This window comes from Artemia sp. Qi Xiang Cuo, chromosome 2 (genome assembly GCF_049724085.1).
Source record: "Artemia sp. Qi Xiang Cuo chromosome 2, ASM4972408v1, whole genome shotgun sequence".
NCBI classification, from domain to species: Eukaryota; Metazoa; Arthropoda; class Branchiopoda; order Anostraca; family Artemiidae; genus Artemia; species Artemia sp. Qi Xiang Cuo.
In genome coordinates, this window is record NC_142795.1 from 79,324,899 (window position 1) to 79,338,540 (window position 13,642).

General features: G+C 36.9%; 1 protein-coding gene across 1 annotated transcript in view; it reads left to right on the forward strand.

Moving 5' to 3' along the window:
* The first annotated feature begins 6,562 nt into the window (after positions 1-6,562).
* LOC148955654 (SAM pointed domain-containing Ets transcription factor-like) overlaps positions 6,563-13,642 on the forward strand; it is a 69,264-nt gene continuing 62,184 nt past the window's right edge. Inside the window, exon 1 of the mRNA XM_089103319.1 lies at positions 6,563-6,650. Within this exon, the coding sequence (XP_088959445.1) occupies positions 6,633-6,650 (18 nt within the window). The 5' untranslated portion in view covers positions 6,563-6,632. The remainder of the gene's footprint in view (positions 6,651-13,642) is intronic.

A 13,642-nucleotide genomic window follows, 5' to 3' on the forward strand; every position in this document is an offset into this window, starting at 1 on the left:
CCTTCATGTTTAAAAATTAAATGTTGCCGTAAGATTAAATCAAAATGCACTGTGCTTATGCTAATTCCCAATAAGGCATCTCAGCAGTATCCCAAGAACAACTGAGGGTATTATGTTCAAACTTTCAGGGCTTCTTCTGCTCTCAAAATTTGACCAAATCAAAATAGCGTAAGTGTATCCAAGCTATCAAAGAACGTAAACAATTTTTCTTGCGAATGTTATCAAGTTTTCCATTTCAGGTCAACTAGAGGAGGTATGAAACCAAATTAAACTCTACTATTTGTGTCCAGATTTTTATAAGGGTCTATGTTGTTAAATTTTGCTGAAAATTGTTTTCCAGCATACAAATAGCAGGCCAAACTATAAATTCTTAAAAAAGCGAAAAGATTTAAAGTATTATTTTATTTTTCCCTTAAAATAATATGTTAATATAAAACGAACAGAAATTAATTAAAAAAACTGTTTCAACAAAAGAAGTTTTCAAAGAAAAGTAAAGTACTCAATTAAACAAAAAATGAGCAAAATTAAAGTAAAATAAGCTAGCAAGCGTTAAATTATCGCAAGTCAACATCACTAAATAAATGGAATCCAAAACAAGGAAAAACTACAATAAAACTGGCCCAAGGTCAAAACGAAAAAAATTTATCATAAGTTGGGCTCAAAGCTCCCATGCGTTTCCAAGGCCAGAACATAATTTGTACTTTACTGACAAAAACACAAATGAATGTGCATTGTCAGTTTAATATACATATATGATATTTAGTAATCAAAATGTTAATATTATTTGATTTATTAAAGTTATAAAATTAAAAACATTTATATTTTTACAGTAAAGTGAAAATTATGTTCTGGCCTTGGGAAGGCATAGGGGTTTTGAGCCCAGCTTATGTTAATTTCTGCTCGTTTTGAGTTTGACTCAGTTATTTATTGTTATTTTTGTTCGTTTTGGGTTTCATTTGTTTATCGATGCTGATTTGCGGTAGTTTCCCGCTTGGTAGATTATCTAGAGGTAGTATAGAAATATATCTATAGAAATGAATTACATTTTTTTTGCACAGTTAGCAGAGCACACTGAAGTTGAAGTAGCCTTAAACTTTGACTTGAAACGTTATAACTTGATCACTTCTTTCAGAAAAGAATTTTGGAGGTTTATTCCGTGTTGATAAGAAAAGAGGGTAAAGGTGCAGTTTAGTTCCTCCTATAGTGTAGGGCGCAGGAGCCCTATGGTGAAGGTGCAGGTTTGTTCTCCCTTATAAAACAACTTATTTCAGCAGATACAAAGAAGAAGCCCATTTGCGGCATTCTGTGGGACCCCAAGGTCCAATACTAGCATCAGATCCCGCGAGTGGCAGTTTACGCTCGTCAAGTTCTGGCTGTACCGGCCACATGTGCCCCAGCTAAACGGCTTTTTACCACGACAGGACTGATAGTGACTGCAAAAAGATCAATGGCTCCAGGCAGAGTGAACAAACTCACTTTTGTTACATCAATTGTAACTGAAGTGATGTAACCGCTGATTTAAAATTGTTAGTGTTGTTAAGCCATGGTATCTGATTGTATACAGTATGTTTTCGATGTTGTTATTTTTTGGTTTTTTTTCACTTACTTTTAGTATGTATTTGATGAACAGGAGATGTTTGAACCTCAAACTTTGAAAGTTATACACTCATTAGCCGAAATCATTAACAAGAAGGAATTGACTAAACACGGGATTTTATAGGAACAATGCGATGTTAAACATAAAGACAACATAGGTTTCCCTGGGTCTAGTGGCTAAAAATGAGAATTCTACTTGGTCTGATCGACGGTGAACATAAACACTTTCCGCACGGCCCAACAAATTCCTGTTTTGTCATATTGTTCTTGTATGTTTTTAGCCAACCATTTAAAAATCCTTACTAAAATCGAGGTTGAACGTGCTTGGTGAAGTGGAATTTTTATTATCATTTTTAATCAGAAAATTCGGCAAGCCGCCAAAAAATTTTAGACCGGCGGCGCGCTGCCAAAAAATTTCGGCGCACCTGGCGGCGCTCCGCCGCCGATACTGAATCACACATTCGCCGCCGTCATGTCGGCGTGGCGCGGCTTCGGGGACTACTCCAGAGATTATTCTTCCTTCTCCAGCTTTTGAGAAGTCCGGATGTCATCCATGGGTTTATAGGAACAATCCTTTTAGACCTTTGATTAGAAGGTGATACTTTACAAATGCTAAGAATAGCCTCTTTTATGGTTCCATAAAAGGACTCAAATAAACAAGAAAAATCCTTATCATTATCAAGCAAGCTCCACGAATTTTCCGCTAATTTGGACCAAGAAGAGATAACTGACCAAACCTAACAGAATAGGAATCAAACACAGGAGCTCTTCTCCTGTGTTCAAGTTATAGGTTACTCTTCTCCTGTTTGAAGCTGAATCGAGAATATATTGGAAAATGATCGGAGATATCACTAACTAAAATTGAGTTTTCCTTCAAACTAAGCGTAGAGAAGATATTGTCAAACAGTTCGTGGTAACGAACTGTAAGTAAGGAGCGACCCGGCTCAATGGTAACCGAAACTCTAAAAAACGGAATTTTGATACCAATAGATACATCAATAGAATCAGATTTTAATTCTGATTCAGTTTATCAATGAGAATCAGTTTAATCTTACCCATCAAAAGTTACGCGCCTGAGAAAATTTGGCTGATTTTCGAAAAAATGGGGAAAACCCCCTAAACGTTATAGAACCTTAATGAAGATCACACCATCATATTCAGCGTATCCGACAACCCTACTGTCGTAGTTTCTAACTCATATCTACAAAAATGTGAAATTTTGCATTTTTTTGCCAGAAGAAAGATCATGGGTGCGTGTTTATTTGTTGTTTTTTTTTTCTTTTTCCCAGGGGTAATCGTACCGACCCAGTGGTCCTAAAATATCTTGGGAGGGCTCATTGAAAAAGAAATTAAAAGTTCTAGTGCCCTTTTTAAGTGACAAAAAAAAATGGAGGGCAACTAGGCCCCCTCCCGCACTAATTTTTTTCTCAAAGTCACCCAATTAAAATTTTGAGATAGCCATTTTGTTCAGCATAGTCGAAAATGTAATAAATATGTCTTTTAGGATGACTTAATCCCCCAAAGTTCCCAGGGGAAGGGCTGCAAGTTTTGAACTTTGCCCATTGCATACACATTGTATTGGTTATTGGGAAGTATACAGACATTTTCAGGAAGGATTTTTTTCTGGTGGGGGGAGGCTGGAGGAGGGGGTTACTCGGGAGAATCTTTCCGTGGAGGATGTTTCTTTGGGGTAAGGGATATTTCTATTAAGGGGGTGCCGGATTTTCAAGCATTATTTAAAAACGATCAGAAATTAAATAAAAAAAACAAGTTTTTTCAACTGAAAGTAAGAAGCAACATTAGAACTTAAAACGAACAGAAATTATAAAGTATATGAGGGGGTTCTCCTCCAAGTCAATACCTCCCTCTTTAGGCTACAGTTTTTTTTTAGTGCTTTCAAAAGAGCTGTCTATTCTAATTAAACGGCCTTTGTCATTCAAGGGTTTGTGAATTAAATTTTTTTTTAACTTTTAACGTAAAGAGCGTGGTATTGAATAAGGGGAGAACCCCCTCATATACGTAATAACCTATACGTAATAAAAAAAACAATAAAAAAAACAAGCGATACGGCTCAATAGTAATCGAAACTTTTAAAAACGGAATTTTGATGTCAATAAATGTATCAAAAGAATGGGTTTATAATGCTGATTCTAAATATATAAATTTTATTAAGTTTTAGCATTACTCATCAAAGGGTACGAGCCGGAGAAAATTTACCGGATTTTTAAAGAGGGGGGAAACATCCCCTACAAGTGAAAGAATTTTAATGAAAATCACACCGTCAGATTCAGCGTATCACAAAACCCTATTACACAGGTTTCAAGCTCATATCTTCAAATATCTGCAATTTTGTATTTTTGACCAGAAGCAAAATATACGAATATAGAAGTTCGTTACGCAATTTAATTTGTAAATTATATCAGAACCAAAATAAGAGGCAGCCATTTAGTAACCGAAGAGTAAAATTTTTATGCAATTTTTTTTTACTTATTCAATGACGGTGAGCCAAAATAAAAGCTGCACTAACTAAAAAACGATCCTAAATTAAAAAAAAAAAAAATTAAACTGAAAGTAAGAAACCGACACTAAAACTTAAAACGAACAGAAATTATTCTGTATATGAAAGGTGCTGTTCCCTCCTCAACGCCTCGCTCTTTACACTAAAGTTTTTTATTGTTTTAAAAAATAAAGTTGTGAGACAGAGTCAAACTTTAGCGTAAAGAGCGAGGCGTTGAGGAGGGGACAGCCCCTTTCATTTACGGAATAATTTCTGTTCGTTTTAAGTTTTAATGTCGCTCCTTACTTTCAGTTTGAAAAACTTGTTTTTTTTATTTAATCAATCAAAGAAGCTGTAACATTAGTTATTCGTGTGGCGATGGATGTAGATGGTAGAGCTCCTACGGCAAGCATGGTTGAAAGAAAATCAACTGAAGCCGAAGATTTGGCTTCATTTGATGGTATTTGTTATTGTTAAGTATACATACATCTTTTGGAAGATATTTTTTGCTTGGGGTGAGTTTCCATGGGGATAATTTTCCGTGTGGAGGAAAATTTCCGGGGTGAACTTTCCAGGGCAAATACTAGATCGTGGGATTTGACAGAATTCCTATATGATATTCTTTTTATTTGTGTTATTTCTATTTGCCTACTCAATATTGCATGTTTGAGATATTCCCGGGGAATTGCCCGGGGGAAATTTTCAGCGTGTTTGGATTCCCGGAAATAATTTCCACAGAAGGGGGATTTCCAGAGTGGGGGGGGAGTATCAGAACTAAGTTTTTCAAATGAATGTATGCTAAAGAGAATTTTTCAGGCTGAATCTTCTGTAAGAAATTTTAAGGAGGGGGTAATTTTCATCGAGGATACAATTGTCCAGAAGGAATTTTACGAGGGGGTATATTTTATGTGGGAGGAAATTTCCACAGAGGACCTTCCCGTGAGGGGAGGGACTTTTTCATGGAGGGTCAGCCAGATTTATCGGCATCATTTGAAAAGCGGTAAAAAATTAGTTAAAAAAAACAAGTTTTTTCAACTGAAAGTAAGGAGCAGCCAGGGTCGTATCCAGTATTATTTTCGGGAGGGGGAGGGGTTACGAAGGAATATTTGGGGGTAGGTTCTACAAAAAAAAATAAAAAACGCCTTAAATTTGTTTATATTCATTTTTATTATATTTTTTACGAGTCGGACAAACATTTCGGAGGGGGGGGCTGGGATATTGAGGGGAGAGGGGGTAAAACACCCTACCCCCCACCTGGATACGTCCCTGGGAGCAACATTAAAACTCGAAACAAACATAAATTTTTCCGTATATGAAGGGGCTGTCCCTCCTCAATACCTTGCTCTCAATGGCTTCTTTTCAGAAGCTGGGCAAGAGGGAGGGCAGTTGCCCCCAAATAACTCAGAGAAAAATTATTATATAGCGTATGCCACTTGATTCTCCAGATGGAGACCCCTCTTATTCACCCAAATAAAAATGCTGGAGCTACGCCCCTGCTTGCTCTTTATCTTAAAATTTGACTGTTTGTTTATCCCAATGTTTCAGAACGACTCCTGAAACACTGGAGCCTTTTAACTAGAATAGAAACCTTTTTTAAAAGTGCTAAAAAACTTTAGCCTCAAGAGCAAGGTATTGAGATGGGGACAATCCCTTCATATACGGAAAATTTTCTGTTTGGTGAGTTTTAATGTTTCTCCTTTCTTTAGTTGAAAAAACTTGGTTTTTCATATTTAATTTCTTCTAGCAGCTACTTAATGAGCTTTGGAGTTGTGGGATGGAAAGTTAGAGGATATGTTAGTTTGCAGTAATTTGAGTTGGATTCTAATTTATCCCCAAATTCAAGATTAAGGTGAAAATTTCGCAACCGACCGTTCAGAAAAAAAGTATAAATTTCATGATTGTCGCAAATTGCCTCAAACTCTACAAAATCCATTTTTTGTGGTCTCAACAAACCCTCCCCTCCCCCTACCAAAATAAGTTCTTTCTTATCTTTCTGGCCATGGTAAAATACATTAATGCGGGTAAAGTCAAATTATAATATGTCATCAGATTTAAGCTGAAATAGCCACTTTTGGAATTTATTAATGATGATGGGTGTGTTTCAAAAGACAATTATCATTAATTATAATTAGTTATTATTATTAGCAATACATTATTTTTTATATAATTTAGTTACAGATTTTCAAAATAGTTCTACTGCAAAACATCAGTATACCGGTAGAATCACATTGGAATTTGTCATTAAATTAAAGATGAAATAGCCGCTTTCGCAAGGGACCCTGAAGACTTCAAAAAATAAAAATGACAAAAAAACCCTCTACAACTGTAAAGGTTAGTAACTTTACATTATGACGTAGAAGAGTTTAAAAACAAGCTTTTGGGTTCCACCTTTTATCTCAAGGCCGGGGAGGCCTGTTTGATACGCATGATTGAAACACCCTGAAGCCAATGGCAGAAGGAGCACCACCAGTTTCAATACAAATGAGAAACTAAAGAAAGAAGTGAATAAGAAATCTTGTGTGAATTCTGCTTGGATAAAATGAGCCTCGTCGATGCGGTAACAATTGTTTTTTATTTGCATAGGCTATTTGTTGTGATAATTATATGCATATTTTTTAAAATAAAAAGTTCGTCAATTTGATGAAGAAATGGTAAAGTTCTACCAAATCTTATTATTGAGTTAGGAATAAAGTGAATGGACCATTTGATGCCTTTTTTATGCTGATTACTAATATAATAATAATTTCTATCGGAAATGAATTTCAGCCCCCCCCTATGCCAATTCATGCCAATTCAGGGTTAGGTTAGGTTGTAGAAATATATACCCTGAATCGGCATATATAGGGGGGGGGGCTGAAATTCATTTCCGATGGAAATGATTACTATATTCGTAATCAGCAAAAAAAAAGGCATCGAGTGGTATATTCACTTTATGCGTAATTCAATAGCCTAGGCCTAATATGATTTGGTAGAACTTTACCAAAGATTGTCTCGGCAAAATTCTCCTTTAGTTACTTTTGGCTATTTTGAAAAAAGGTTAGATTAGGAAAATGAAACTTTCAGGGATGGGTCTAGAGGCTAAAGTAGCCGGTAAATATATACCAAATCATACTATTGAGTTTCAAATAAAGTGAATATACCATTCGATGCCTTTTTTTATACTGATTACGAATATAACAGTCGTTTCTATCGGAAATGAATTTTAGACCCCCCCCTATAGGCATATGTCAATTCAGGATATATGTTTGCGCATATGGGGTTGGGGGTTAGGTTAGGGGGTGGGGCAGAAAATATTCGTAATCAGCATAAAAAAAGGCATCGAATGGTGTATTCACTTTATTTGAAACTCAATAATTTGTCAAAATTTCAATAGCCTAGGTTGTAATGCAGGCAAATTTCAGGACCCTCTAGAGGGAGAAGGAGTGGAGGTAGGTACTTCAAAATGGGATACCACCAAGCTAATTTGACAGTGTATATATATAGGGGATACCACCTACCAATCTTTGAATTAGCCAACCGACCAACCAGTATTTTAAGCCTAGGAGTCCAGCTGGACATAAGGAAACATATTGAGAAAACAATTCTTACTCCATAATATGCAGAAGAGGGAGAGCCTTTATCTTCACTTCTTTGCTTGTTTTTCTGTTTTTTTTTAAGAAATTCATGAATTTCTTAGGACCCATATAAAAAAGGTAAAGAATACAGCATTGGACTTTACAGTCCCTACCGGCATTGCTGATCTCCGTTTCTTGGCCCTTCAGCCAGGAGGTGCAATGGGGGATTGGGGGCCAACCATCCTGTGCTTTCGCACACCCTTCCTGTTTACCTTCCCCAGATTTCTCCTGGTACCCATTTAGAGCTGGGTCGACTCTGGCTGAGCTTAGGCCTACAGAGTCACACCACTGACCCCGTCCCAAACCAAATAATTGGATACACTAGGACTCGAACCCTCGCCCTCTCGGACAAAGAATCCTAAATCCAGCGCCTATACGACCTATATATTCACGGAATATATACCCCACCCCCCTAATGTGCGAATATGTACCTAGAATTGCATACTTAATCTAAATATAACATCCATTTGCATCACAAATGAACTTTATTCCCATATTAGCCATGTGGTGGATGTCCCTTCAAAATACCTTCCCGGCACATACTTTGGTAAATTTTTACCAAATCATATTATTGATTTCTGAATAAAGTGAATATACCACTCGATGCCTTTTTTTTATGATCTTTTGGAAAGAGCATAAAAAGGCATCGAGTGGTATATTCACTTTATTCGTAAGTCAATAATATGATTTGGTAAAAATTTACCAAAATTTTAACAATCGCACGATAGTATGCTCCAATTAAATGGCTCACAGGCCAAATGTACAATATGGAAAAGAGGCTACAACTAGCCAGGTCAAAATTAGACTTTTAGTTCTAAATCTGCCAATTTTCCTGGAGGGGTCTTCATCGAACAAATAGGATGGAACGAATCTTTTATTTTCTTCCTTCTACTGGGTTCACCTGCTAGAAACGGCAAGCTAGTTAAGGCCAGACCAAACTTTCCTGTAGGCTGTTCTTCTATTGTCGTAAATTAATCACCAATAACTGAATCCATTGAACCACAGTTCATATAATTATCCAGTATGATCTTTCCCTATCTCACCCATTATAAAAACCCGGACCGAGTGATCCAGAGAACGTTTTTGCAGATATAAACATAAGCGGCATTAGATCTTTTCACGGGTAGACAAAGAATAATCACCTATGGAACAAGTACTGACGAAACCACGTGGCTGGCTCAACCAATAAGTGCAGAAATAAGTGGGAGGAGCTTTTTGTTCGCACAGAGAATGAAGAGCCAGAAATCCTCTGCGGTAAACTTACTGGTATATTATATAAACTGTGCATTGAACCAAGCCTAGGCTATATTATAATTTAGCATATTATCAGAGTTGGTACTGGTGCGTTATATGGTCACTTATATATATTGTACAAGGAAACCAGTCACGAAAAACTGGCCATACGGGTTAATTGCAAGAGACCGCTATACAGAAATGCAACGCAAAGCGTGGTTTTCATTGCGTTTACGATATTTAAACTGTTGTTTTTTGGGGTTTAGGGGGGGGGGAGGTACCTAAGGTAGGTTATGTTACGTATTTAATATATGCTATGCTTTACCCCCACCCCCTAATTTGCAAATATATAGCCCAAATTTGTTTATAAACTACTATATATTCATCCTATTTCATTTTATTTCATTAGCATTAACCAAACTTGACTTTTTAGAAGTGACCATATACTTTACCAGTACCTCAGAGTTAAATGTCAGCAAAAGAGGAACATACAGGAAATATCCTTGGAGAAAACATGATAAACTTTGGGCCCAAAATTGAACATAGCTTAGAATTCATGCCATTTTATAACCTGGTAACATCTAGTTATCCCCCAAGCCAAAATTTAATGCCCACTTGGCCTATCAACACTTCATGACAAATTTCACGTTAATTCCCTAAGCCGTTCTCGAGACATTGCTGATATGCTGTTTTGATAACCTGGGTGTTTATACTGCCTGTCGAATTACCTCACCACTTCACCACGGATTTTTTTAAGTTTTACTGGGGCCAAAAGTCCATATATAATGGGTCGGAGGTAATAGGCTTGAGAATGTCTGTGCAGGATTTCGACTCTTGTTGATAGAAGAGCATCGCCAAGTGCTGAAAACCATGTTGTGCCCAAGATGGGCCCAGGATTACACAATGCCTCCATTCATGGAGGTCCCAGGGACTTCTTGCTGTCCGGTTCTAAGCCGGCTTAAGCACTTCGGTGTAGACTTGAGAACATATGTGATCCCCGTCCTGCACTGGTATCCGGGATCATTGCTTTTCCTGAGGCGAAAATAATTGCAATAACTTAAAGAACATTAAAATCGGAACTTGGAATGTTACGACACTAAAAAATTACTATTGTATCGACATTCTGACTGACGAATTCAGACGATTCGAGCTGGATTTATTAGGAGTTTCAGAAACTCATATCCCCGGGGTAGGAAGCAGGAAATTGGGTGATATAGAATTTGTTTACTCAGGCAGGAAGGATGGGGTAAATAGACAGGGAGTAGGGCTCATGATGAATAAGGAAGCTGCTAAGTTTGGTTTAGGCTGGGAAGGCATTAATAACAGAATACTAATTGCTCATTTTATGACTAGAAAGTTCAGGGCATCAGTTATAGTAGTATACGCCCCTGTAGAACCGACTGACGGAGTTACTAGGGACTCAAATGAATTTTAGTTACAGTTACAGGAGCAAATAGACAAGGTCCCAGGTAGAAATATGATGTTATTACTGGGAGATTTTAATGCCCAGTTTGGTAGAAATAGGGATAGATGGTATCCTAGCCTAGGTAAATTTAGTGTAGGAAAAGAAAACAGTAATGGATACAGACTTTTGCAATTTTGTAGGTATAACAATCTAGTTATAACCAATACGGTGTTTGGTCATAAATTGGCCAATAAGTTAACATGGTATTCACGTGATGGTAAGACAGCGAACCTAATTGATTATGTTATAGTAAGCCGAAGACTGGCAGGATCAATAAAGGATACTAGGGTATATAGAAGTGCTGTTATTGATGTTAAAAGTAAAGATCACCATCTAGTAGTGTCAAGGGTTAATTTAAAACTGAAATATCGGAAGGGTAACTACCTCCCGGGAAGTTATGATGTTGGTAGGCTCCAGGATGAGAATTTGAGAGAAACTTTCCAGGAAAAGTTGAATACTAAACTTGAGAGTTTAAAATTTGATAATGTAGAAGATGGTTGGAATAATTTTAGAAAAATAATTTGTGAATTTGCTGAAGGTGTATTAGGGAAGAAAGCTAGAACTGCAGCTAAGAATATTACTGAAAAGGCTTTATGTTTAATAAAAAGGAGTAAGGACTTGTACAAGAATTATCTGAGTGATAAAATTGTATGAAAACAAAAGAAATGTAAAGAGAGTGGAGAAAGCATTAAAATATGAAGTAAAAAGGTGTGAAGTGGAGGCCATGGATAAAATTGCCGAGGATCTGGAAGATGCAGCTAGACGGCATAATAGTAATATTTTGTACTGGCACGTTAACAAATTGAGAGGGAGTAGTCAATCTGGACTTGTCCCAGTTAAAGATAGGAATGGGGTCGCAATTAGCGATAAGGAAAAAAACTAAAAAGAGATGGGCCGAACATTTTGAGAACTTGCTTAACCGAGATATAGTTGCAGGAAAAAATATAGAGGAAAATGAAAAAGTTTGTGATACCTTGGATGTGAAGGAAGATTTGTTTTGTGAGGAGGAATTAGCAACAGTACTAAAAGAATTAAAGAATAATAAGGCTCCAGGTGCTGATAGGGTGGTAAATGAGTTTCTTAAATATGGTGACTCTGAGGTCAGAAATAAGTTATTGAAGATTATGAATATGATTTTTGAAAAAGGGGAAGTACCTAAAGATTTTATGAAAACCTTAATTAAGCCACTTTATAAGAAAGGGGATAAAAGTGAGTGTGGTAATTATCGAGGCATTAGTCTGGTCTCTTTAGGTAGTAAATTACTTAGTAATATGATACATTTTTAGACTGAGAGATGCCATAGACAAAGCTGTAAGAGAAGAAAAGTGTGGTTCTAGAAAAAGTCGAGGATGCGTTAACCTAATTTTCACTCTTAGTTTAATAATTGAGAAGTGCCTGAGTTATCAAACGCCTTTGGTCCTTAGTTTTATAGATTTTGAGCAAGAGTTTGATTCTATTGATAGAAGGGCTTTAGTAAAGGTTTTATCTTTGTATAGTATACCAGACAAATACATTAAAGTGATTAGTGCTACGTACGAGAATAACACTGCTGTGGTTAAGGTAGGAAATGAGGTTAGCAGCTGGTTTTGTATTAAATCAGGAGTTAAGCAGGGCTGTGTCCTATCCCCCTTTATATGGACTATTTTGCTGTACTTTGTTTTTAGGAGCACGGGAAAGGCAATGGGAGACCACGGAATCAAATGGGGAGGAAAAAGTCTCCTGGACTTGGATTATGCTGATGTTTGAAGCGTCCTAGACGAAAGTGTGAGCAAAATGAATATAATTTAGGTGATTGTTCAAGTTCAATGGGAGATAATATTATTGAAAACAGATTAGAAAAATGATAAGTCCCAAGGTTGTAGAATAAGAAAGTAAGAAAACGTGACTATGGACAATGAAAAGATTGATTATATATGCAGCCTCACATACCTGTAGCACATGATTAGTGAAGATAATGTTAGACGTGAAGATGTTAAAAGTAGAATAGCCAAGGCTCATGGTGTTTTTTTCACAGTTAAAAAAAGTTTGGAAGAATGGGAAGATAAGTCTGCTTACCAAGATTAGAATATTAAAAGCTACAGTGATGGCAGTGGTCAAATATGGCTCTGAAGCATGGACGCTCCGAAAAGCGGATGAAGATTTGCAAGATGTTTTCCAGATAAATTGCTTAAGGATTGTTCTGGGTACCCGGCTGACTGACCGTATTTCAAACAATAGGCTATACGAAAAATGTGGTTCATTACCGCTCTCTTGGGCTATAATAAAAGAAAGGTTGAGGTGGTTAGGGCACGTTGTGTGGATGAAGGATGACAGATTGCCGAAGGTTGTACTTTTTGGCCAGCCGTCTAGGGCAGAAGAGAAAGCAGGTCGTCCCCGTCTGGGATGGAAGGAGGTCATAAAGAAAGATTTAAAGGAAATGGGAACTTCGTGGGCGGGTGTAAAAAGAGAGGCTTTGAATAGATTGGGGTGGAGGAGGATCGTGCGTAGCTGTGTTGGCCTCAGTCGGCTTGGTGCTGCAGTGAGTTGTTAGTAGTAGATGTATACATAGTCTTAATGCTTGGTTTATTTAACATAATAAAAAAAAATATAAACCATTACAGATATAAATCACTACGTTAGGGAAAAAACTACCTTCTTCAAGTACGTTCCTCATAGTCTACCCTGGGTAGGCCTACACACAGGAATTAGCCTGGACTAACTCCTTTTGAGCAGGGCTTATTGCTCTCCTTTTGCATTTTAATTATACAGAAGCAAATCAGTGACGTAATTTTGTCAAAATCCTGGGGAGGGGCAAATTTTGAGCTAATTTTCCCAAATCAATTGAAAATGACAGTGAAAACTGAAAAATGATCCATGTATTACCATAAAAGCAAAGACATACTAAAGAAAAATGACCTGTTTCTCTGGATACTTGAATTATGCAGGCTTATCTTAGTTTTGACAAGATTTTTTTGCAGAAACTAAGTTTCAGCTGGAGTGGAGGGGGAGGCAATTAGTCTGGAGGGGCAGTCCCCCCTGACCTATAGCAAGCTGTGACCTTGAAACACATTACGAACTATAAAAAAACCTTTAATACGTGTTGGGTTTTTAACGGCCAAAATATTTTTAATAGCGTTCCTATCGTAAAACTTCAATTTAGTTCTTAAAATGGAAAAATTTTCAATGAAACCACCAATAAGTTAGTATCCTTTTAATCGAGAAATTTAAACCTTTTAATATTCGTTGTAGTTCTAACAG